A 27013-nucleotide genomic window follows, 5' to 3' on the forward strand; every position below is an offset into this window, starting at 1 on the left:
TCTTATTGACCATTTGATCCTGTGGATCGAATCACAACATGGTACTCAAAGAAAAGCATGAGCTTTTGATTTTTACTGTCTTAGACGTGGTTTTTCACTTTCAGTTTTTTCGATTTCGAATCGATTTCGTTACATAAATTTCAAGCATGTTAGAACTTATAGCTGTTTCTCAAATTTTCTTTCGTTATTCTTTTTGTGAAAGCATCGGAATACTAAACAAATGTGACCTCAGTCAGAGCTTATGAACCTTTTAAGGGTATTAGTAGACTCAATATCGTTTTTTTTTTCATTTCATGGGGAGCGCACGATTTTACAACAACATAAATAACCATGTTATTTGTTTCTACCTTTGTTGATTTTACCATTTTCGCAGTAGCACACCATTCAATCAACAGTAAACACTTGGCGTTTCCACCGGAAACAAGCAATGCGCACAAAGTGCGTGTAAATAGTCGGATCAATGGCGCTTTGGCTGCGTATCTGTACCAAAGATGAAGTAGTGCTGACTACCAGTGCTTGTTTGCCAAGCTAATTAAGGGCAAACATAGCGAGGCGAATGCTAGGCAAGAAGCAAGCCAAGCGCATGTGAATCCGCGCCTTGAAATCGTCACAACATTATTGCGATTGTTGGTCGGTGTTAGTAGTATGACGCCATTTGCTGGTGCTTTGCTGCCACTTACCCACCACCGCTCGCACTTTTCCGCTTCCTTCCGTTTTTGTGGGTTGCCTCGGCGTTGCTCTTTTGCCTTTCCTCTTTTCTGCATTTGCCTTTGCAATTGTTTTTCAATTTTCCGCCTTATTACACAGCGTTTAAAAAATTTTTATTTCAACACCAACGTCGAATTGACGTGCCACGGAATGCCTGCTAGGCAACGCGGCGTTATGTCGGCTGTGGGTAGGTCACGTGACCGACTGGTTGCTGCTATGATGACACAGCACTGTTGACAGTTGATGCTCCTGCTCTTCCACAACTTCTTCGTTTTTTCTTTTTTCGGTGCAATTTCCATGCCACGTGTTATCTATCACCGTGCAACAGTGCCAATACACAGCGACAGCAACACACGTCGAGGCGTCGAGGAGGAGAAGGGAGGAGGCTTTTAGTCGCAAGTGGGGGAGGCGTGCGCTTGTGAAATCATCTGCAAATATTTTCGTTTCGTTAGTTTCGTGTGATGGATGCGATTTCGAACGCCTCAGGATGTGCACAAGTGTCAAACGACGTCGTCGTTGTTGTTCTTGTTGTTACTCCTGCAGGTTGCTGCAAACGTTGGTGCGGTTTATGGGCGTGTGTGAGTGCGTGTCTACATTGGCTACTGGTTGAAATCAATTCAGTCATCTTGCGCACGTTAAATGGAAACGAATACAGTGTCTACAAGCACTAACACAAACATGCACACATACATACATAAATACACATATGTATATGTGTGTGCGTATGTCCTCATATTTATCCAGCATCCTTTGCTTTTCCAACATGCAACGTTGAAAGCGAGTGTTCTGTAAACTTGTTTTGGGTCACGTGTCGCATTCTTCATGTGCCGCTTTCGTTTTGTCTGCTAATCTATCAAAATAGAAAAACAATTGGAAGGCGTTGCAATCTGTGTTAAATACTCTTCGATACAAGGGTTGCGATCAGGAAATGCGACTTCTTTAATTCAAATGTATAAAGACGCTTGCTAGCTAATTCGATTTGTTCAAGCGGCTTGTGGTTTGCTTGAATTTAAGCCGACTTTGGTATAACACAAAATGGTATTTATTTTTAATTCGATAATTTTGAGTTGATCCGGCTAATCGGATACATAGTCCAGAAAATAATACTAATACATTTTTAAGTGTCATCATCAGATAGAAGACGGTCGCGCTTACTAAACGACATTAATATCGATTATAAATATCAATAATGAGATAATAAGGTACTTACACCTTTCTAGCTGTCTGGACGATGGTCTACTAATACGACTATATACCCAGGTACCGAATATGTTGACCCCGGTATATATACTTAGTTGACTTTGAAACGAAAATATTGGTCAATGTGTGTGATATAAAATTGACATTTAGAGAGAAACCTTTCCTGATAATAGTAACTCTGTGTACCAAAAATGAATTGAATCGGGTAAATACTTCCCTAAGGTCCCATATACCTAATAATAATCGAAAAAGTCTTTTCGTATTTTGTCAATAGATGTCGTTGCATTCGTATATCTCCAGTGCTACTCATCACAGTCTGTTGGAAAGGTTAGAATTTAAGCTTCATTTAACCAAAAGAAAATTAGATTCGAATAAGTTGAAAAAAAGTTACAATTGCTCAAAAATGAGTGAAAATAATGGACACATTCGCTTTATTTTGAAAGTTCCGTATAAAAAAGGGAAGAATGCCACGCAAGCCACCAAAGTAATTTGTGAAGTTTACGAAGACGATGCTGTATCAGTTCGTGTTGCACACCGTTCTTGAAATTTCGATTTGAAAGATGCACCTCTCTCTGGTCGACCTATCGTTGAAAAGGTCGATTGTCCAGGACCGTCACATAAGCAGCCATGACATCGCTAAGGAACTTAACATTCATCATCAAACCGTTTTGAACTAGGCTACAAAAAGATGTTCGATGTTTGGGTACCACATGAATTGTCTGTGAAGAATTTAATGGACCGAACTAACATCTGCGATTCTTTGCTGAAACGAAATGAAATCGAAGTTTTTCTGAAGCGAATGGTAAGAGAAGACGAAAAGTGGATCAAATATGACAATAATGTGCAAAAAAGATCATGGTCCAAGCGTGGTGAAGCTCAACAACGCCAGGATTGACGGCTCGAAAGGTTATGCTGAGTGTTTGGTGGGATTGGAAAGGAATCACCCACTATGAGCTGCTCTAGCCTGGTCGAAGGATTGATTTTACATTTTACTGTCAACAACTGATGAGATTGAAGCAAGCAATCGAAAAAACGGCCAGAACTGATCAACAGAAAGAGCTTCGTCTTCCATTAGGACAACGCTAGATCACACACATCTTTAATGACTCGACATAAACACCTACAAAGCGCCTAGAGCCAAAACAAAACTATATTGAGCCAGTAATTTTTCCTGATTATCAAAATCCCGTCTTATATTTGCTTTCATAATGCACCATTTGATTCACAGTGCACAAGTTTATTGAAGATTGGTGCGGTAGCCGCCATTTTGTATCCAAATGTAAATATAAAAATTATTTAAACTCTCAATTATGTGTTTGATAAACTTCATCATCTTTATCTATAATTTTTTCTTCTTTCTAGGTTCACTGACAGTCATTGTAACATCTCTGCCAAATGTCACATCAAAATAAGCATTGGTGCTTAGTATACGCTTGACTCCCTGAAGTAGATAAAGCACGTTCGGCGATTTTTACGATGAGTGAAATTATTCAACAAAGAAGGTCTATTCAATTTTGTGTGCTGAAGCAAATCGCTTCATTCATTTGATTGGTACAAATTTCTCTAGGAAGGTCGAGAACGCGTTGACGATGAATCACGTCGACGATGTGGCCATCAACATCAACTGACGAACAACACATCAATAAAATAAAGGAATTGTTCTTTGAGGATCGACTTTAAATAGTAAGAGATCTTTTTTAAATCGTTGGAATATCGGAAGGATCAGTGAAAACCATTTTGAAAAATCATTTGGGTCTAAGAAAAGTGAGAGTACGATTGGTTCCAAAATCTCTAAATTTTTTTCTAAACCCAGCGTCGCAAGCAATGCTTTCCGACTACCAGGATGTCATGAAACGCATTACTGGCGATGAGACTTTGATCTATGCTTATGACGCGGACACAAACGATGAGTTGGCCGAATATCGTGGCAAAGGTGAGCCGAAGCCGAAAAAACCACACCAAAGCAGGTCAAAAATCAAGGTTATTTTCACAGTTTTCTTCGATTATCGAGGTGTGGTGCACGCCGAAATCCAAGGAATACTATTTGAGTGTTATGCGTCGTTTTCGCAAAGCTTTTCGTAAAAAGAGGCCGGAATTATGTATATGCACAACTCTTGGTTGTTGCACCACGATAATGCACCGTCGCATACTGTATTGATTCTTCGTGAGTTTTCCGCAAAATTTTTGACCAATCTCTTACCTCAACCCTCGTATTCACCCGATTTAGCTCCTTGTGACTTCTGTCTATTCAGCAAACTCACACGACCGCTCCGGGGAAACCGTTTTGAGTGAACTGAAGATATTCAACGTGAATCGCTACGCGCATTGAAGGCTATTCCGGAAATTGACTTTAACAATTTTATCGAGGTTCGGACAAAACGTTACCACAAGTGTATTGGGTCCAATGAGGATTACTTTGAGGGGAGGACCTATGTAGCTTTCGAAGAATAAATTAAAAATGTCAAACTTATGAACAAAGTCTTACTATTTTTTACCCATAGAGTACATTTAATGCACTTACTAACCAGACAGTTCTCAGTTACATTCAAAAAATTTCACAAAAGAAAACAAGCCAATAAATAAAGAAAACAGTTGTCTTCATTGTATTATCCACAGCGAACGACAAAAAGGATAACAAATGCAGAAGCGTGCACGAAATCAAATCTAGCTGTGTAAGCGCATAATTACGAAATTGTTTATACAGGAAAGTGGTGGGTCACGTGTCGTGCTGGATTCTCAAGGGAAACTCGTCATATTAGATAAACAGCAAGCATATTGAGAAAGTTGCGTAATTATTACATTTGAAATGGAATGATGAATGAAACTGAGAAGCAGCAACCAAATTTCTTTGTTCTCTTATATACATACATAAAAAAACTTTGTAGATACTATTTTATTTATGAATTAGATTAAGGGTTACACATTTTTTAAAATGTAAATAGATTTATTTACGCACAGTAGTTCTATATATTAACAGTGTGAACGCATTTTTTTTTTGTTTTTTACATGCAACTTCTATTGGCATATCGCTGCCTTAAGGCAATTACATGAAATCAATCAATAATCGCGTAAATAAATATTTTCATTGACATTAACAACGAGACGCCATTTAAACAGAAGTCAAACAAAATGCGTAGCGAAATGAAATAAAACAATATTTGTAAGTTTAGATTACAATTTATTGACTTAAAGTGGTGCAATAAAAATTGCATGCAAGTATTTATGTTCATATGCACCTAGGCATATACTGCTGTGTACATACATTACATATGTATGTATGTAGGTATAGAAAATAATATTGTCCACTGTAAATTATTAAATGTGTTTATTGATGCTTATTTGCCATTTGACTGTGTTGTCATAATTATTTTTATTACTTTTAGCGTAATTTTTCCAGTTGCTGGCGCCCTTAGTAACATTGTCAGTTGTTGACGCACAGTATTTCGTGCCTTGTGAAAAATTAAATATGAAATAATTTTCAACTAAATACAATTTTAAAATATTGTTAATATTCTAATACTAGAAGCTTAATACCACAAGAATATTAATACACATTTATTAATTATTAGGGGCTGCTACTTACTTAACCAACAATCGTATTGTTTCGAATTTCTAAAATAAACATCGCGAATATCGCGGGAAGGTAGACAAAATTGCATATGAAACTTGGCTAGGTACTCTCACGAGGCTAATAAGCCATGTGGTATCTAATACTTTCATATTTAGAACATGAGTATGTGCAGGCGTCGGATTATGAGAATAAACAATCAGCAGATTCCCTGCCAAGAGTTGTTAACTTCTCAGCAAGTCGTGACTACAGAAACCCTAATCTATTGAAAAAATTAGCCCTGTTCATAAGAACAAATAAACGATGACAGAGACTTCGGTTAGATTTTTTGATTTAGACTTAAGAGACTTATAAAAATTTTAATAGAAATCTAGAATCTTCAGCTATGAATCCTTTTTTCTTGTGTATAATAAAAATGCTTCACTATCTTGTTTACATTGCTGTGAAATGTACTCGAACCAAAATGCTTCTAAGTAGCCTGTTTTAAAAAAATTGTAAAACATATTAATTAAATCATTCACTTTTGTTCTTCAAGACTGTAAACACCGCATTAGACCTTCTAGTTGGTTATAGAGTTATCAGTTTTGCACTACAGAAGATAATTACAACTAGACGCTCCAAATGCATTAATCTTTGGAACGTGCCATCTAGAGCATCGCAGTCGCTTTAAAGCATATTCCAATAAAACCTAGGGTTCAAGAATTCTAATGTGGTACAGTAAACAATAGTGAACCTATAATGAGCAGTTATACACATCTGCTCCCAGTAGATCTTCTGAATAGTACTTGGATCGAACTTGGGGAAATAAGGTGATATGTATGGTGGTACTGCCATTTAGAGGGTACTATCTGGGAACATATAAAATTAACATTATCTGGTTCCATTCTTTGTGAAATCGTCATTAAAAAGCAGAAATACCGAATTTGCATCGTTGCTCAGTGCTGGGGACAAAAAAAAAGTAGAATTACTTTTACTAACTGAAAATACTTCGGAAAATTGTCACAATTGTCAGATCTTAGCGGTCATTTGACTGGTGGATATCTCGAAGTTATCGAGTAGCCACGCTTAGTACGCAATCTACGTTCTGACGTGAAATATGAGAATAGATCGTCCGCATCGCCTTAATCAAATTCCAAGAAAAAAGTCGGTTATAACGATGATAATGGCATTTCCTGTCTAATTTCGAAAGAAATAGGAGCCAATTGGAGATTTCAAGTGTAACCAGGTTCTTCTCCACCCGGTCTTTACGACGAAATGAAGACCTTCCTCTTTCTCTGCTTCCCGCCGAATACTCGCAGAACTGAAGTGTTTTCGTCCATTCGGCCGACATGACCTAGCCAGCGTAGCCGCTGTCTCTTATTCACTGAATTATTCCAATGTCGTCATATATCTCGTACAGCTCATCGTTACATCGATTGCGGTATTCGTCGACTCATCAGATGTTGTCATTGTCCATGCTTCTCTTTGGTCTTTGTTCTTCAAGAGCGGACTTTACTTCTCAATTGCCTACTCAATCCGAAGTAGCACCTGTTGGCAAGAGATATCCTGCGTTGGATTTCGGTTATGATGTTGTTGTTAGTATTAATGCTGGTTCCAAGATAGACGAAATTGTCTACGATATCGAAGTTATGACTGTTAATAGTGACGTAGAAGCTAAGTCACTAGTACGACGACTATTTGTTTGATGACAGAAGATATTTCGTCTTAGCCTCGTTCACTACCAGACCCATTTGCTTCATTTCCTTATCCAGTCTGAAGAAAACAGAACTAAAAAATGGACGATATAGAAATGTTTAGAAGTTCACGCCAGTGAAGAAAGCTCTCTGAGCGCCATTCATTTTAGAGTGGTCAGAAACGATTATTTTATATATGGCTCAAGCTCAAGCTCACGACTTCCGGTCTTAGACCAAGTATTCTCTGGCTAACCAAAAAACATCCTTTTGAGGGCGAGCTAAAGTGAGAAGGCGAAACATTGTTCCCCAGGGTTAGCGCCTACAGGACAAAAGGAATTCAAAACTTTTTAAAATGAATCATGGCTTATTAAATTCTGTAAATGTACATTTTTTTTATTTATTTATTAAATAAAATTACTCTTCGACAACACTTCACGAAAAACGATTTTTTTCTGAATTCCAAGCGGATAATTAAGCCTTAATTATGGTATACCAGTGTAGTACATTTTGAGCAGATCTAGCAGACATTATGAATGAACAGTAAGAATTTCTAAAGTTAGTTACATCATATAGAGACTACATATATGAGACTAGAGACTTAGGTAAGCATTCGCATTGTATTTGAAGAAAAAAGTTTCGGCGAAATCTTCATCGATGATGATCTTAAATATGAACTTTAAATCTTTGTCGCTCAGATAGAAGAGAAATAATTCAGCTCAATGACATTTGCTAAGGGCAAGTGACAAATTTCATAGAGGTGAGCAGTTTTGTATATTTCTAAGTATAACTGGTGAAAAATTATTATTTTTCCAAGATATAATTGCCTAACTAAACACTGTGATTTCTTCAAATGATGAGACATTTACTGTAAGAACAATACACTCATGCAGCTACACATCACGGCCAATTAATAGCAACAGTTTGTCTACGTGAAGATACCAACTCAAGTTTCTTTCTTATATTCTTACGAATATAAATCTATATACATACATATATACATATGTACAAATATGTATATCGATATTTCAACATAGTTTTCAGAGTTAGAACTGATCGTTGTGATGCTCTCATCACGGTTTTAGGGTTGTGTTTACCACACACTTTTATTGTGGCTTTCAGAACACTCTTGTAGAGCCACATTTCGCTCAAGGCTTAATTGTAAGCCAGTTTGCTTTGGCAGGGATTTCATTGCATTACAAAAACTTATTTTTTCGCCATTTTTGCTCACAGCTAGACCACCATTTTATTTGATTAGATATCGCCGTGATTGTGATTCGTTTTATGGCCGCGTCTATACTAGACATATTTGTTTATTATAAAAAATCGACGGAATTGCAATGCGAATATATAGTTATGTTGGTATATACTGGGAATTTTTAGATAAATTTCTAGTTGCATTTTTGCGTTCTCGCTTGTGATTCGCAAAATATATAGCCTCTAATCGAAGTTATCATGCTGGCGCCATTATTGCTTTGGCGCCACAAAAACCAATCGCTATCACGTTACACATTGTTGTTGTTATTGACAATGTCGAGCCTGAGCACTCATTGCGACAGGCGTAGGCGCCAATCGCTGGCGTTTGCAGGGAATGCACCCTTATGGTGGTTCCATTTTCATATGCCATTTGTGTAAATACTTGCTTACATACACACACACACTCAAAATCAATAGGTGTGTGGTTAAGTGAGTTAAGCTTCATTGAACTGCTTAGTAATAGGTACACATTTATCTGGAATACGAACATATTTGTATCATATATACATCCATTTGCTTATAGTTGTACTCCTGTACTCCTGACCTATTTAAAATTATGTAGTTTCATTGTCTTACTGACCTCAGTTACTAGTCCTCTACTAATCTTACACTAGTACAGATCTTCAAAAAGCATATTTATCCTGTCCGAACAAAATAAGAGCTAGTACATTGTTATGCTCATCTTCTATGAATTTTCTAGAATCAAAAAAACCTTTGCACCAATTTTGTTTTACTGGAAACGAGTAGGAACTCCATTGTTCTCTTCTATTCTGCCTCGGCAAGAGCTTGTTAACAGCCAGTACAGCTGCGAGAACTTTAGACCCAGATCAGAACATAATACTACTATGAGGAAATAATAGTAAGACTTTAAAATTTTTAAATTATGCTTCAAAATTTAAGTCGTCCATCTCAAAGTAATCCCCTTGGCCACAATAAATCTGTGCCAACGTTTTTTACGATCTTCGAAACAGTAGTTAAAGTCAATTTCCTGAATAGCCTTCAATGCGCATAGCGATTCACGTTTAATCTCTTCAATTGACTCAAAACGGTTTCCATAAAACGGTTGTTTGAGTTTTCAGAATAGCCAGATGTTCCTCTGAGCTAAATTAGGTAGATACGGGGGTTGCGGTACGATATTGGTTGAAAATTCGGCGAAAAACTCACGAAGCATTAATGCAGTAAACCAATAATTGTCGGCCCATAATTCTGGCCTCTTTTTACGAATAGCTTCGCGTAAACGACGCACAACACTCAAATAGTATTCCTTGTTGACAGTATGGTTGGTCGGAGAAAATTCGGAGTGCAGCATACCTCGACAATCGAAGAAAACTGTCAACATTACCTTGATTTTTGACCTGCCCTGACGTGGTATTTTCGGCTTCGACTTGCCCTTGCCACTATACTAGTATTCGGCCGATTGATCGTCTGTTTCCGGGTCGTTGGCATAGAACCAAGACTCATCGCCAGTAATAATAGGAAAGCACAGACGTTAACGCGACGCTGTTTTTCGAAAAAAATGAGTGATTTTGAAACCAGTCGTGCTTTCACTTTTCTTAGTGTTGTCTCTGACTTTGAATCGTCGGTTCTCAAGCACCAATTCATTTATTTTATCGACGCGTTGATCATCAGTTGATATTGATGGCCGTCTTGGACGTGGTTCGTTATCAAAGCGTTCTCGACCTTCTTTGAATAATTTGTACCAATCAAAAACATTTCGGCACACATCATGTAATGAAACTTTTCTGTTGAATAATTTTGCTCAACGTAAAAATCGCCGAATACACTTTATGTACTTCAGATAGACAAGTATATACTAAACAGTAATGATTATTTTGATGTAATATTTGACACAAATGTCAGTGACAAACTAGAAAAAAATTTTCGACGATTGGGTTTCCGCGCGAAATTTAAATTGAGTAGTCTTACTATATTTTGCCCACAGTAGTAAGTGCTTTGAATTGATTTCTGTTGTTCTAACTGGATACTGTCCAATCAGCATATGATGAAGCTAAAAAAAAAATTACCAACATTGTGTGTTTTCGCTAAACTGAGAACGAGGTATTACGGAAGACATACGTTTTTGAAATTTCACGAACTACCTGGAATACCACGGAAGACGAGATGACTGAATACTAACATGTGGATCTAGCGCTTCAATGAGCAGGAGTCTGAACTCTTCGTTTCTCGAAGTCGGCGAAGGTCGCATGCCGACGGTTACTAACGGCCCAATAATCTTTAACAGCCTATTTAGCAATGTTGTTAGCTCGGAAGACAGCCTTATTAATAAGGTATTTCCGATATCAAAAGAAACTCTGACTAACGAGAAGTAACTGTGTGAAAGAATTATTATTATTAGACACGGTAACGACAACTGACGACGCAACTACAACATATACCCTGCTTCGACTTGCCTTCCACAAGTTGATACTCAAAGTTGGTGTGCCTGTCATACTGTTGCGAAACCTGGGCGAACCCAGAATGTGCAACGGTACTAGTTTATGTATCGCAAAGATGAGACGACACATCATCTGAGCCACCAGTCTTACTGGAGAGGCCGAAAGACAAAGCAAGAAATATTTTTATTTACGCAGAAAACAATAAATACAATACTGTAAAATGATTTCGAGAAAGAACACTTCACTAAGTAGTTTTTATTAAATTAAAAATTTTGAACTTCATAATCATTATGTGTGTATATTTTAGTAAAGATTGCTGTTTATAATTTAATTTGATGCATCCAACAGCATATTTAGATTGATGCTGAACAAATCTTTGGAGATCACAAGATCCAATCGAAATGTATTGCATACTTTTAGGAGATAATGTCTGCTACACCGATGGCGAAATAATTTAGATCTATTCGGTCAACAATAATGTTTATGGTCAGAAATACACTCCATCTACCTGTTATTCCAAAAGGAACTAGGGCTTAATATAAATAAAAATGTGTTTACAAATTTCTAATAGCAAATTACAGTATTCACACAACAAAACAATGATTGGCATTAGAGTTCTTCATTCTGTATTGATAAAAGCAAGTAAGAGTATTACAGGTTTGGTTACAAAAATTTATAAAAATTGAGTGTGTACATTTATATGTATTTATGTCAGGCAATTTGAACAACTTTTCGTTTTTGTTGTAATAGCAACAGTGATATATGTACATACGTATACATTTGGATAAATAGCACCCGGAAATTGAAATTAAATTGCCCGGGTAAATGATATTTCAAAAAAATTTATTTTGCTAAGTTGGTAGGACTGTCCTTAATTATTATGCCAAATACGATAAAAATATCGTATTAAAAAGTAATTTCTCTCAAATTTTGTATTTCTAACCGCATTTCGTATGCAGAATCGTTGCGAATGCTGAAAAAGGATTACGGTGACTCAGTTTTATCGAAAACGCAAGCCTACTAGTGACACAAATCTTTCGAAGACACTCGAGAGATTTTAAAAATGTGAAGGACTCGGTGTTTGAAAATCGCAAAAGAGCAAGACATCTCCATAATAGCAATTTACCATAACTACCCATGAGATATGCAAACAAGTCAATAAACATCGGAATGTGGGGAAAAAACGAGCCGAAACCAAAGAAACCACGCCAAAACCCGTCAAAAATCAAGGTGAGGCTCATTGTTTTTTCGGTATTCGTGGCTAGTAGAGGGACAGATGGTCAATAAGGAGTTCTATTTGGCCGTATTGAGGCATTTGCGTGAGAACATCCCTCGAAAACGGCCGGAATGTTGGGAGTACAATTTATGGATTTTGCACGATGATAAAGCACAATCGCAACGAGTCAAATTTAAAAATAAAAACGCAATGAATTCCATCGATCAACCACAGTATTTATTTAAAATTTCCGTGTATTTTTTGTCACAATATAGTTGAACTTCAATATTTTTCGCGGAAATAAGACTTTGTAAACAGCTGCTCACGTAGAAGTCGTCGCGCGTATTTATCACTTCAGATGTTATTGTTACATACATACTATTATATTGAGGTTGATAATGAGATTTGCTCAGCCGGATTTAGAACAGATGATATTGTAGAACCAAATATCTTAGGCCCAACGAATAAGGCTTCTAGCGTCAGGGAAAACGATAAGGATTCTGAAGTAGAAATTATTCAATCGCCATCGAAAAATGATAAACTACAAAGCACTAAACAGATTGCAAAAAATATTTGTTGTATAGAGTTATCGTTGGCATATGTATTCTGATACAATATTATTATATTTCACTGCCGTCACTATGATTTTATTAAAAAAATTTTGTTGGTAAAAAAACCTACTCTTCCTTAAAAATCAAAAAAAATGTATGTATGGCTTTTAATTATGTATTAAAATTTCCTGCTTCATACAATTAAGAGGTATTTAAAGAATTATGCAAAATTTCAAGGCATAAAAAATATTTTGAAATATCAAATCTGTTGAAATGAGGACTTTTCAAATTTCTGTACCAAAATACCGTTTTAATTAAGCTTATAAACTTCCTTATGCTGACAAAGTTAGAAATAAATAGAAATAAATTATATGACAAGTTCGCGCTTCTATTCAAAATCACGAATTTTCTTAACCTTTTAGAAAGTAACTTAAATTCGACTCCCAATATTGCCTACCACTCCAGAGATGAGTGAGTTATGGGAGATGTGGGGAAAGACTGATCCAAGCAGGATAATTGAGTGTGCGGTAGGAGTGCCTTTTCAGCAAAATTATAAAAGAGAAATATAGGAGTATTTATAGGCAAGCAACTTTGTAATCTCTCTGTGTTTCATTGAAGATAATAAAGTAATGTATTGATCTATTAGTGGATCTAACATCCGTTTCACTGTAAACCTGCAATGAGTTACAGAATGCAATGATATTCGTATTAACTATAAGTAAATGACCTAGCCAGAAAAAGCGCCACCTTTCAATACGACCACGATGAACAGGAACCATAGGTATATCCCGACATTTAATAGATAAACATGTCATAGACATAGCTGAGTCTTGTCGAAAACAACACCTGACTTGTTCCACCTACCCATATGACAGATGTAACAATTAGTAGTCTTTTATTAAAAGTAGATGTGGAAAATTTCTTTGTTTCCCGAATATGCTTTAAGACAACATCATCTACTGTATATTTCTATATATTTGATATGCTTCGATGAATATGTACATCTGTTCAGTAAAAGTAAAGTACAAGCGACATAAGTATATGATAAGTGAACAGATATCTCAAATCGGATTGGAGTATTCGCAGTGTAATGAATCGGTTGGTTTTTGGTAGAAATAAATCGCAAAATCAAAAATTTTCTTAATTGACGTCCCTTAAATCCAAGCAATTTTTATCTTAGTTTCCGCCTACCCTCAGTATTTTCTTACTGTTTTCGAGTTTTCACACTTTTCTTTTCATTATTCCAATCAGCGTTAATAAAACTGGTTTTACCAAATACATATAAAAAATAATTACTCTATTTCATTGCACTTATATACCACATACATAGGTACATATATAAATACACATAATTCTTTTTAAAGACATATGTATTTTTGAGTTTACAACAAATATTTTCTCACAAATCTTAAAAGAAGTATCAGAATATCACACTTATTACTGTATTGTAGTTTAGATAGAACATCGGCCATAGCTTAGTACTACAACAATAATTGTAAATTTGGCTTGAAAGAGATACAAGCTACAATTGTTATATGTACTTATATATGGTGCTTAAATAAGAAAGAAATTTCGTTAAAAAAGGCTACCAATCAATACTTATGTTGAAGTGAAAGCTATTTGCATTTTGGAGAGTTCTTACAAGTGTAGGTATATACAAAAATTTAAAGTTAATTAATCAACGCTTAAACTAATTACTAAAATTATTTATATGCAAAGCCTAGTTAGCTAAAATTACAACTAGTGGTATGCATACGCTAAGCATACGGCAAGTATAACTATACATTTTTCTCCCACACACTCGCTGCTTAAGCGCGTTTCGTTATTTTCACGCGCAAACCATCCTTCGGCCGCAAAATCAATTCACCCAAAAGTGTGAGATCTTCGCGACGGTCGACGGATTCGATTTTGTATTTGCGCAGCACCGTCGACAGCACCGCCTTCTCCTCGAGTATAGCGAACTTCTGTCCGATACAGTTACGTGGACCGGCGCTGAAGGGTATATAGGCGAAGGGATGACGACCGGTGCAGTTCTCGGGCAAAAAGTTGTCAGGATTGAATTGTTCGGGTTTGGGGAATGACTTCGCATTGCGATGCAGCATGTAGGTGACAATAATGGCTGTGGTGCCAGCGGGTATCAGGTAGTTGCCTGGAAGAAAAAAACGTGTTGGACTAAATATATGCTTTAAAACACTCTAGTTGTCTCGAAACACACCAATTTTCACATCCTCGCCAATGGAGCGCGCCATCATGGGCACACTGGGGAACAAGCGCAACGCGTCCTTGATGCAACACTCCAGATAACGCATATCCATTAGATTCTGCATAGTCGCTGGTGTCTCTTTATCGTCACCGAAGATCGATTGCAACTCCTCAAACACACGTTCTTGGTATTCGGGATGTGAGCCGAGCAGGAAAAGCGTCCACGAAATCGCGGCGGAGGTGGTGTCGTGACCTTCAAACATAAATGTGTCGACTTCTTCGCGTATATCCTCATTGGAGAGCACTGCGCCATCTTTCGATGCGTTGATGAGAAGATCTAAGAAGGCGAGACGTTTCTTTTTGCCCAAATCGTCATAAGCATCGGGTGCGCTGTTTATATTGTTGTTGAGTATATTTTCCGCTAGTTCGGCTTTGCGCTCGCGTATTACACGATTGGAGAAACCGTGCAAAGTATTGATGTAGCTCTGGTGACGTTTGTAATCTTCGGAGAAACGGAAAATCGTGTCGAATTGTAGCCACAATTTTGATTGGCGACTTTGCACAATAGAGCCGATGCTGTAAGAAATGTTGGGAATGAAGAATTTTGAAGTTAATAAAAAAAAGTATAATAAAATTAATTCAAAATTAAATTTGAAATAATGTTCAGTTTCTTATCTTCAACGACATTTTATATTTATTGATTTTTTTTCCCTCAAGCTTTGACATTCAACTACCGTGTACATGTTCTATTGCACCTACAATACTGTGTTGTTGTATGTTCGTATGTTCGCTTGTTGCCGTTATCACGACTAAATGTGGAAAACTTCATTTGTCAGTTGAGTTCGTTTGGTGTTGCCGCCAAACTGACATCTTAATCTCGCATATTTTCCACATGAGCACATACCACCCTATAAAAATTTTATCGAACGCATGTGAGCTTGTTTCACTGTCAAAGTTGACAGCTCTCGATATTAAACTTTTGTGCACTTCAGTGACAACTCATTTGGCTCACATTGCACACATTCACACATACATACGTACAATATATATACCTTTGATTGTATATATGTTGCGCCATTACCACTTTCATTTCGCACACACACTGATTATATCGGAAATGCTTTTATTTGGGGTAAGAGTAAATTGAATTTCGCAGAATTCTGCTTTTTCATATTGGCTAAATTGAATTGTTAGACCTGAACGAGGTGTAGATTTGAGTACAAAGATCATATCTAACTGGGAATGGTTAAACACACAATTATTATTTACTTATCTTTTATATACAGACTTTGAACAAATACACACATACCTATACAGTTTAATAGCAAAACGAGGAGCAAAAGTATTCATATTAACATTGACTTCAAATTATTAAAACATTTTTTTCTTTTCGGTTATCCAAAGCAGAAAAAGTTAAAGCTTTGATAATAAAAAAGTCATTATAATAGGTCATCTAACAATGGAGATCGGTTAATTATAATAAAATTTATCTTCCGATAATTTATAATTTTTGGAAACAACTCTAGAATGAGTGACCTTTAGTAAAGGAAAAATTAGATTCAGGCACTGAAAAAATTTCTTTGCTATTATACTGACTGGTAGCAGTAGATGTACCGCTCCACAGTGCGGCCTCCTTCAGAGAAAAACCATTACCTCAGATAGTAGAGCGGCAGGCAATCAATAGAATCGAGTGTCGTTGTGATAAGACTAATATAGGTGCCAGGCCACAGCGGAGTTGCAGGAAATTGCAAAGCTGATGAGCTAGCAGATAAAGACCCTAGATCATCACTTTTAGAATCTTGGCTTCGCGGAAGCTTGTATCTAAGCCCCCAGTATGGCTAGCGTCCATGCTATGAGGTTGGGAATCTTACCAGACACCATCTTCGGAAGCTGTCTGGAAGATGATGAAGTAGAAATAACTCAACACTTCCTTCTTTGTCTTAACTGTCCTGCTTTTGGGAGGTCTAGATCTAAGTGGAAGAGGACGCTCTCTCTATGTTTCACACTTTAATTTCCTAACTCCGAAAATGAATAGTGATGACTACGGATATAGTCTAACTTGATACTCACATCTGCTCTTAGAATCTTAAAGTTTATCAGCATATTTTGCAAAGTCTTTTCATAATATGTTTTTTTTTTATAAAAATTTCCACTACCAATAAAAAACATGTTCAAGCTTTAATCTCCGGAGCAGTTTCAATCGTGATAAAATCTCTATCTTTCATACATCATGTGATTTGAGGACAAACATAACATATATTCCACCTTTCGACTTTTCCAAACCAACCTTCGGAAATTTATTACAACTGTAATTAAGAAATACCCTTCCTTGCCTGCCGCTTTGTCACACTACAATATCATTCCTAAATTTATAACGTATTAAGTCACTGAGTTCATTTTGAAAAAATAACTTTGACGTAGACGCTTCTCCCTCTGATGGATTTCAATGACTTCTGGGAATTTGGCGGAATTTTCATGGTGATCACGTGATGTTTTTATGCGCGCAAAAAGGGATTGCAGAACCCTGGTGATGACTAGAAAAATAAATTTTGTTACTAAAAAGCCGATATACATATATTCAATAACCAGAAAAATCAAGTCCACATTCACTCTTTGCATGAATAAATTCACTATTTCTACGCTTAAAACCATCAAAATTTGTTAAGATATCCTGAAAGAAAAAATGTATATCTATGAGCTGTGTTATTAATTGTTTCGATGAGCTTTTACTTCAAGTCGTCTAAAATGAAAAAAAAATTGTCTTCTGAAAAATTTAAAAATTTGAATCTAACTGAACAACAGTTACATTTTGCTGAAGAATTATTATAGATTGATTTAAAAATATAGCATTTTCGTATATTCTTATGGATAGCTTAATGATTAAAAAATTAACACCAGCGAAAGAAATCGTTTTGTAGTTCTTCAATCTTCTGAGTCGATTTAGACATATCCGTCATTGCTTTTGTCTGTATATCGCTCTGCAATTTTGCACACATCCTTTTCCCTGCAAGAAACTATTCATTTTTCATTACCGTCGATGTCGGTCCACTAATGCATACAGCTGCCGTACAGATTGAACGATCAAAATCATGTTCTTGTATGAAAAACATTTTTTTTGTGAAGGCTAATATAGCTTTGGTACAACCTAAAGCCTTAAAATGATTTCATTCTTATTATCGAGTTAAAAACCAAAAACAAAACAGAGACTTTTATTGTGTTAATTAAATAATTATAAATCAGTAAATTATAGACTCTAGTGTTTTAATAAACTTTGGATGGACTTATTAATTAATCTGGTTTTAGGTAGGTATTACATTTTTCTCTAAATGCAAATCCACTGAAGCTGCGAAAATTAGCACTTGTGAAAAAGTAGAAATTAAGTGGAATGACAGCCATCGTGATATGTGTGACAAGAGTGAAATTTGCACAAACGCGTGTACCTAAAATACATATGTACATACATATATTTTTAGATATTGGCCATGACTTTGAACTTAAGTGGCAAATTAAGTAAAACTTAGCGTTAATTAGAGAGATATTTGTGTGTCTATACCTTTTCTTATACTGACGCGATTACGTCAACATGTGAAATATTGTGATTTTTTTTCTTTTGCCCCTAAGGAAAGTTCAATATATTAAAATATTAATTAGCATGGCAACACAATCCGCTTTCACAAAGTTTGAAAAAATATTTTATTTGAAAAAATCGGTGTTACTACTTTCTTATATTCGTAACTTTTTTAACTGTTGCTTAATTTAGGGTTCATGCAAATTTCTTGAAAGTTTTAACTTTAATCTTTAATATCTAAAAAACATTCGACTGATTTCAAGCAAATATATGCAATTTTTATGGTAAAAATTATTACATTTAAAAAAATATTATATTCAAGCCACTTTTCTTTCAAACCAAATCAACTGTCTTGTTTTAAAGACACATAATCAAAGCAAGAACTATGAAAGCAGACGTAAAACCCTTGGAAATCATTTCGAATAATGTTCGCATCGGTTCATACATTTCTTTAGCCTTCCCGTTAACTTTATTGTGAGATATATATTTATAAAGAGAGGTTGGCATCCCATATTTAGTATGTTGTAGTATACTTAAAGTACACTATACATACTTGAGAACTTATTTTCACACTCTGGTCGACATATTCGGCATAAAGTCTGCTGAGTAACGGAAATCATTATATGTAACGTTTGTAGCTTTAAACTATAGTATGTCCAGTACTATACATACACTTAATTTTGTTAACAGATCTTACATGTTAACTCACATATACAGCATAAAGCCCACCAGAAGTTTGAAATTCTGATAATGGGTATAGTCTAGGAGACGAATTGGCCCTTTTATTATAGGTTTCTCTCCGAATTTCAGTACTAGATATTCCGAATACACCAAATTTGGTTGAGATAGCTCAAGTAGTGAAAAAAATATAAGATTTACTTAAAGGTGGGCGGGATAACGTCCATTTTTTCAATTTTATCCCCGCTCTTATGAGGTCCTTCTGTATTATATAGCACATAAATGCTTATTTATGGAGTTATCACACTTTTAGTATTTTTCAATATAATCGTTACTTGGAAAGTATTCGGGGTTATCATTTGATTTCACCAATTTTCCCATAATCAGAGAAAGTGCCAAACCATTTATCTTGAGCGATTTATCTCCATTAGATTAAGTGTTGAAAACAACCTTTAGGTGAACTAAATGAACCAGGTGTTGAGGCAGTATTTAATCGTACTTCTCACTTAATAAAATTTTACCTTTATCAAGGCTTAATTGGTAAATACTACAAAATTGGTTTTACGCTTTTATATCAAGATCAAAAGAAAGATTACTAGTTAGAAACTTACCCATAAACAGCCTTCACATATTCCGAATCGCTGTTGTCTTGCGCATGAATACTGCGGCCCATAGCCGTTTCTAAATTATAATTTTATGTTTCGATAAAAAAAAGTTTAAACATTACTAATTTTTTACAGTAGGTAAAAGTCAAATGCCGAGCGGTGACAACGCTTTTGTGCACCAAGTACAGCAATGAAGCAAGCACCTACCACACACAATGTCCAGCGTGCAGAGCGTCACATATGGAAAGATATTGAAGGCCTCGGCGCCCACTTCGCACTCCAGTTTGCGTGCCAAAACTGCGCTCTCCTCATTGAAGACATCGATAAAATCGTCCAAAATTTTGAAATGGAATGCCGGTGTCAAGATCTAATTGCAAAATATGAAAGAAAATGAACCAAATGTAAATAAGTGGTACATTTTATTACAAAAAAATAATAATTTTGTCATTGTGTTGACTTTGAACTTGATGCGTGAAGACAGCAAAGCTGTTTGCGTAATTCGGTGAGCAGTCGAAAACAACAACACTAAAAATTTATTTTTAGCACCTAAACACTCAAGCTCATTTAAATACAAATATACCATACATACGGCTCATTTGTTTATTTTATCGCTTACCTTTCTTCTCGAATGCCATTTCCGGCCAAAGCTGGTCAGCAGTCCGGTGCCTAGCCATGGTCGCAAATAATCGTAATCGTGACTTTTATCTATGAATTTTTGGCTATTCAAGATTGGCTGTAATCAGAAAGTGTAGTGAATTTTTAATTACCGCAACGCCATTAAAAAAACAATAGCAACAAAATACATTAAAAATTGAAAGTGAAGAAGGGTTCCCACGTTATTATGTGCGCTTTGGCTGCAAGGCGGGTAAGTAGGTCGCATATAATTTTATATAAACGCATTTACTTGTATATAGACTATAATAAAAATTTAGCTTAATGATTACAAATTAGTCTTTAACTTTTACGAGCAAACTGAGCCAAACCAAAACAAACCATTAAATCTTGAGTAAACTTTAACCTTGCTGAAGTAATAGCAATAAATTTATTTACTACAAATATTTTAAATTTATATTTCGCAAGCATTACTTTGGGGTGGTTAATAGAGATTCAAGATAGTTAACAATTGTTAGCGTAAACATCCAACATTAGCAGCATAGAACTTAAATTCAGTCCTATCCTTGACACTAATTAATAAATTTGCTCCTTGACTATCAACGGTCTGCAATTTTAGGTTAATTTTAAATTCTTTCATCATGTGAGCACTTGAAATTTTCATTCTTCTTTACTTTCGTTTTCTTACCTCGACTGTTTCTGGGTCGAACAGCATCACATAAGGGGTTGGTCCCTGCCATGCTTTATTTAAACCGATACGGTTGCCCCATAGCTTTATTGTGCCCGTCAAGCGATTGAATAATTCTGAAAATAAATAAATGCAATTATTAAATTTTTTATTTCAAAGATTTCAACAAAAATGGGTCTGTAAATACATATATTTGTTTTTGAAATAAAAATAGATACTTATTTCAATTAATTCTTTAAACCTAAAATAAATAAAGTCAACAATTCACTATAATTAATTAATATTTATTGTTAAATCTGTCGCATTTTGAAAACATATTGCACTCTTCAAAACCTTGAAATTTGTATCCTAAATAAAGTAGTTTTATTACCCTTAACCTTAAAAACTATTATTAGTAGTTTTTTTCAAGTCTTTCCAGAAGCTTTTTGTCTTCTTATTTGCTCATCTTTTGTTTTAGTATTATTATATCTGCAGACAGAAACGTAAAAAGTCGATATATAAAAATCTTAAATATTACAATCGCCAAGTCCACTACATATCTACTAGGCAGTTTAGACCCTTACTTTTAAAACTTTCTAGAACTAGATATGTCATGATTTCAATTCTCATTGCAGCACATTTGATCTAACAGACTCACTCTTTACCATTAAAAAAATTATTTTATCTACTCTTAACAAGTAACATTTAAAAATAATAAACTTTAATCTAATTCTTAATTTTGGCTGTTGAAATTTTTGTTTCTGTAGCTGAGCAGCTTAAGATTGCAACGCTTAAAACTCTCTTGCCTTTTATGACTCGGCTAATTCCGCTCCTTCGCGGATTGCGCCCCTCGCGTCGGTTGGGCGGCAGGAAGGTAATCGTTGGGTACTATTATTATATTGGATAGCATAATCCTACTGAAGAGGTGGTAATAAAGTTTCTTGAGTATTGAATTGTTAATTATATAGCCTGAAATATGTCAATGAAATAAAATCATATAAACATAAAACAATAAATCCTATACTATCAACTCAGCTGAAGTCAACTCAACTCAACTCAACTCTATTCAATTCAATTCAATTTCACTCAACTCAACTCAACTCAACTGCCAAATTATTATCGCATTCATTTGATTCCTAATTGTTCGAAAATAAAGCTGCACAACATTGACAAATGCTAATAAATAAAATCAATTGCAATAATTGCAACGCTAAGGGATTGATTTTAACCATAAGCACAAGTAGTAGCTTTAGGTTCAACTTCTAGTTTTTTTTTGATTATTTTATTTATTTGAATTTCGAGAAATTGTGCAGAAGAATAAAATGAAAAAATTAACTTTTTTGCTATCATAAGACATCTTTCAACCATTCAATTATATGTATCTACTAGAGCAAATATTGATTTTGGTTATAATTCCGCGATGTCAACTAAAACATATGCAATAAGAATTAATTATTAAAGATTTTTTTCAAAGCGATGTCAGAACGCATTATAAACTCCATAAGGCAGAATAAAGTGTTCGACTAACGATTTTTTATCACTTTCGAGCCAGCGATATTTAAGGTGAAGTCTTTTAGGGATCGTACAAATTTTTTTGTAAATTTTTGAGCTATCCTAATGAAATTTATTTCGTAGGTGCATTTTGATATTCTATTGATCATTCAACACAATCAGTCAGATCAGACTTAGACCTACAACCTCTTACTTAAAGATTTATAAAAAAAATATAATGTGCATGTATACTTATATGATGTTATGTTGAAAGAATCAGAACGGCAAAACCAAATTCCCATCGTTGGCATACGATTATAAAAATATTAATAATCTTGCTATTTTAGCATTGTAGGAAGATATTGTCTTAAACTATTATGGAAAAGTGAGAACAGCTGGTAATAATACTACTGTATTCTATTTAACAGTAATGTTTAAAATTTTCCAACAAATAATGCCTAAAAAGTGAACTGAGTTGGGGTGGATGGTTCACGAGGCTTGAATTGAAAACCTACAGTTCTCAATTTGCATTAGAATTCAAGCAGGTTTATGCGATTTAAATTCTAGGTTAAGATATTTACTTTACTTGTGTACGTCCTTCAAAAAATACTGTATCATTTTCTCTCTTTTCAGTCTTCTGGACTCTACCAGACACTTGACAGAATTCTGTTGACTGCTGATTACTCAATATAAACTACTGATTACTTAATAAGCCTATACTTTACACCACACTATCCAAATAAACAAAAGTCTAGTCATAATAATTAGCTACAGCTAAACTGTTTTATACAGCATCTATCAATCTTTTTTATGGCATCAATCGGAATCGTTTTCGCATTAATTTGCATATGTGATCCACAAATATAAATATTTACAGAGCTACTGTAGACCAACAAGTAGGCGGATGTGCTGCCGTTAACACGCGTAGGCTGTGTTGACAATCGCCAAGGGTGTAACTTTGATGCTCACTTGAGTATTTACAATGAATCAGTGACTTATTAACAGCAAATTTAATTAATGTTTATGAAAATACACACCTACATATGTATTTACTACACATGTTTTCACATTGAGTTATATTAAATAACTTGTTGCTCATAATAACGGTTTTTGTGATTTCTATTTGTTTAAGGTGACAAGTTCATTCGGTATGTGTACGTATGTATGTATGAATCTGCGAGCCTCAACAGATTGTTGCGCATGCGCGCACAGCAAATCTATTTATATGCATATGTAAGTTTATATAACTGTATATGTAAGTATAAGTAAGTGCATATATTTACATAAGTATGTATGTATGTGATCATGATTTCCCCAAATCATTTGTATGATTGTGTCAAAGTACATTTGCCGCGTCATGGTTAATAACTCGGTCAGTGGTACCAAATTCGGTTACAACTGTGTTTACATACATATACAAGTGTCATGTGTAATTTGCAGCTTTTCACAACATCTATCTACCAAAAAAAAACATCGCAATTACAGAAAACTCACCTTCACGACATTTACAGTTATTTGGTTGTCACGAAAAACAGCTTCTTGCTGTGCGGTTATTTAAGACACAATATACATACATATTTATAAACATAAATATATGCATGCTATATATCTAAATATGTATGTGTAGGTGAAAAATGTGAAACCGTAAATTGCGCCCACTCTCCACACATACACAAATATAAAGAAAAGGTCGTACGTATATTATTATATTTATTATCAACAATTTTATTGTGCGATCTTCTTGCATCCACACATAACGCATATATGTATATATATATATATGTGTGTATGTGATTTTTATTAACTTTCATTGTCATCAACGCAATCAGTTGTCAGCCAGTGTTGTGAATGGCAACAAAGTGGGCAGTCCATTCGACCAATGTCACCCGGCCGCATTTGCAATTGAATTAGAGGCAAAGTTGTTTGCTTTTAACGCAGGCATTATTGTTGTAATTATTACCGTTACAAAATGTGTGGGGCTCAGTCAGCAATGTACCAATTTTTTTATACCGTGAACAGGGTATAATAAGTTTGCCACGATGTTTTTAACACGCAGTAGTCAACGTAGGCAACGCAAAAATATACATATGTTATATATATATGTAAATGATAACCGTGTCGAGCTGAGTCGTTAGTCCTTCAGGTTTTGAGATATCCATCTGCAATTATATACACGTCTTTTTCTCCTGAAGAAGCTGCATATATGTTGGAATCGTCAATATCGGGAGGTTTGAAAGTGTACGCATTCTTGAACTAAGTCTCTAGCTAAATCATTAGGATAGATGAGTTAATCTTTAAGTAATCACTCAGTCGCAGCCATTCCAATGTCTTCATCGGTAGTTTAATTATATATTGTTTTCTTTTTGGTTGTCAGTTTCCCTTGTATGTGTATATTTCAATGCCTGTTTTTTCGAAATTCTTGAAATTATCTGTTTCTGTTATAAAAAACTCAAGGTATGAATCGTAAAGATCTGTAACGGTTATCAATTCTATATTAGAAGCCTGAATTTGAACATTCATATTGTTTTTTCTTCTTTTTCACTGGCGTAGACACCGCTTACGCAGTTATAGCCGAGTTAACAACAGCGCGCCAGTCGCTTCTTCACCAAGTCCTTCTCCACCTGATCTTTGTTTACTCTCTCTAAAAACATCTCATATAATAACCATTACTGCCATTTCCAGCTTTTGAAAATTCGATAGTACATATTTCTGCCGGTTTTTGTCGCATTACAGGCTTTTCGCAAGCATCATCCTTGATTGATTCTAAAGTTTTGAGAACTTCATGCCAAGATTCGTTCAAACTTTTACATGTCTGATCTCAAGGTCTAGTTCTTTTTTCGATTTCATTCATGTAGACTATTCAGCAAATGTGATTGGTTCTAAATTCAAAGAATTGGGCGGAACGAGGAAAGCGAAAGGTGATTGGTGTTTGGTCGCGAATTTTTGCTTGCAACTCATTGTGCATACCAGACATGTTCGCTGAATTATCATATGACTCTCTGCATCAACCTACAATATTTATCCTCAGTGGTTTTAGTTCTGAAGTAACGGCAGAAAACACTTCTTCAGCTTTGTGTCCCAAACAAAAGGGATCCAAAACAATTTCTTGTTTGGAAAACTTGTTTGTTTGAGAAGATATCTTCACGGTATGAATCCAATTTCCAAGCATCATTTCTTCTTATTTGTGAAGGGTATTATTTCTTATTTAATTTTATCATTATTGTAAATATTATTTATGTAAATGTGCTTTTTGCTTTGTAAACATTTTTAAATATAATGTAGTACACATGTATGTAAATGTATTGAAGTTTACATAAACATACACATACAATTGTGTTTCGTATAAAATTAATGAATAATATTAGAAAAATAATGTTAAGGTTTTTTTCTAAATAATATTAAATTAAATAAAATGTAATTAAGTTTTTTAATAATAATAATAATGAAATTACTAAAACATATAATTATAATTAAAATATTAAAATATTACATTAAAAGAAATATCAAAATATTTATAAAATTTTGTTATATAAAATTTAAAATAATAATCTTTTGAACAACCTTTATTTTTTTCGATATTTGATTGTTATAAATCAGAAATTTCACTTAAGTGGCTCAGCAACCGTAAAAATCTGAAAATTTATACAAAAATATGGCAATATAAAAAAGTGTTGCTATTATCATAAATTTTAAGCTGATTAAGTTATTATCGACATCATTATTTTCGTAATTTCTTCCGCCATTTATTTCGTAAAAAAATGCGTTCGTCAAATTTGCGCTGCTCTTCTATTGAAAATGATAGAAATCTTGTGAATAATTGAAGTCCAGACAGTCAGTACGTAAGAAGAGCAGTATACATATGTATATTCCAAAAAGGTATACATTTATACATATCTACATACAAATTTATTAACTTATATATGTATATAAGCATTTTAGCGTGGGTGCATAGTCGCTTGTCAGTCATTAGATGCGCTAAATTCCCGTCGCTGATTACTTCCACTTGTTTTATAACTCAAACTTAATTGTTTAATATTTTGTTTTCATTATTTTTACTGTATTTCCGCTTACACTACACACCTTAGTTAAGTGCGTACGAATGCAGGCAAAAGCAAAAATCATTCAAACTGCGGGCGTCTTTGCCAAAAATTGTTGGAAAGTGTGATGATGTCTGTAATTTGCATATTTTATACGGGCATGTAAACAAAATCTCTTTATTTATTTACTTGCATAAATGTATGTACATACATTCATATTATTCACATTGTTTGAATGACATTGTTTTGCTTCTATTGTGTGCGGACGTTTGAATTGTATGATGAATATGCATATACTATTAATGTTATTATTATATAATACTGAGTAGAAAAATTCAAAGAAAAATGAAATGAGATAGTGCACAGGCAATCAATCGCTTTTTATAAAATTAAAAAAAAAAAAAATAGAAAAAAATTTTAAAACTTAAATTTAAAAGTAAACACTTACTTTATTCATTATTGTATTTTACACAATAAAATGTTCGCGAGACTCTAGCGATAGGCGTCAATAACCAAAAAAGACCCTTCGGAAGCCCACCTAAAAATCGTTTGTTCAAATACCTGATGTAGTCTATATCGATATATGT

The 27013-nt window shown here is 34.7% G+C and overlaps 1 protein-coding gene across 1 annotated transcript in view; it reads right to left on the reverse strand.

The window, feature by feature from the left end:
• Positions 1-13523: 13523 nt before the first annotated feature.
• LOC120766294 (cytochrome P450 4c3) overlaps positions 13524-27013 on the reverse strand; it is a 29669-nt gene continuing 16179 nt past the window's right edge. The window contains exons 2-7 of the mRNA XM_040091697.1: positions 20920-21035; positions 20236-20352; positions 19827-19986; positions 19626-19695; positions 14782-15344; positions 13524-14715 (exon numbers count right to left, since the gene is read on the reverse strand). Of these exons, the coding sequence (XP_039947631.1) occupies positions 14375-14715; positions 14782-15344; positions 19626-19695; positions 19827-19986; positions 20236-20352; positions 20920-21035 (1367 nt within the window). The 3' untranslated portion in view covers positions 13524-14374. The remainder of the gene's footprint in view (positions 14716-14781; positions 15345-19625; positions 19696-19826; positions 19987-20235; positions 20353-20919; positions 21036-27013) is intronic.

Source organism: Bactrocera tryoni, chromosome 1, assembly GCF_016617805.1.
Source record: "Bactrocera tryoni isolate S06 chromosome 1, CSIRO_BtryS06_freeze2, whole genome shotgun sequence".
Lineage (NCBI taxonomy): Eukaryota > Metazoa > Arthropoda > Insecta > Diptera > Tephritidae > Bactrocera > Bactrocera tryoni.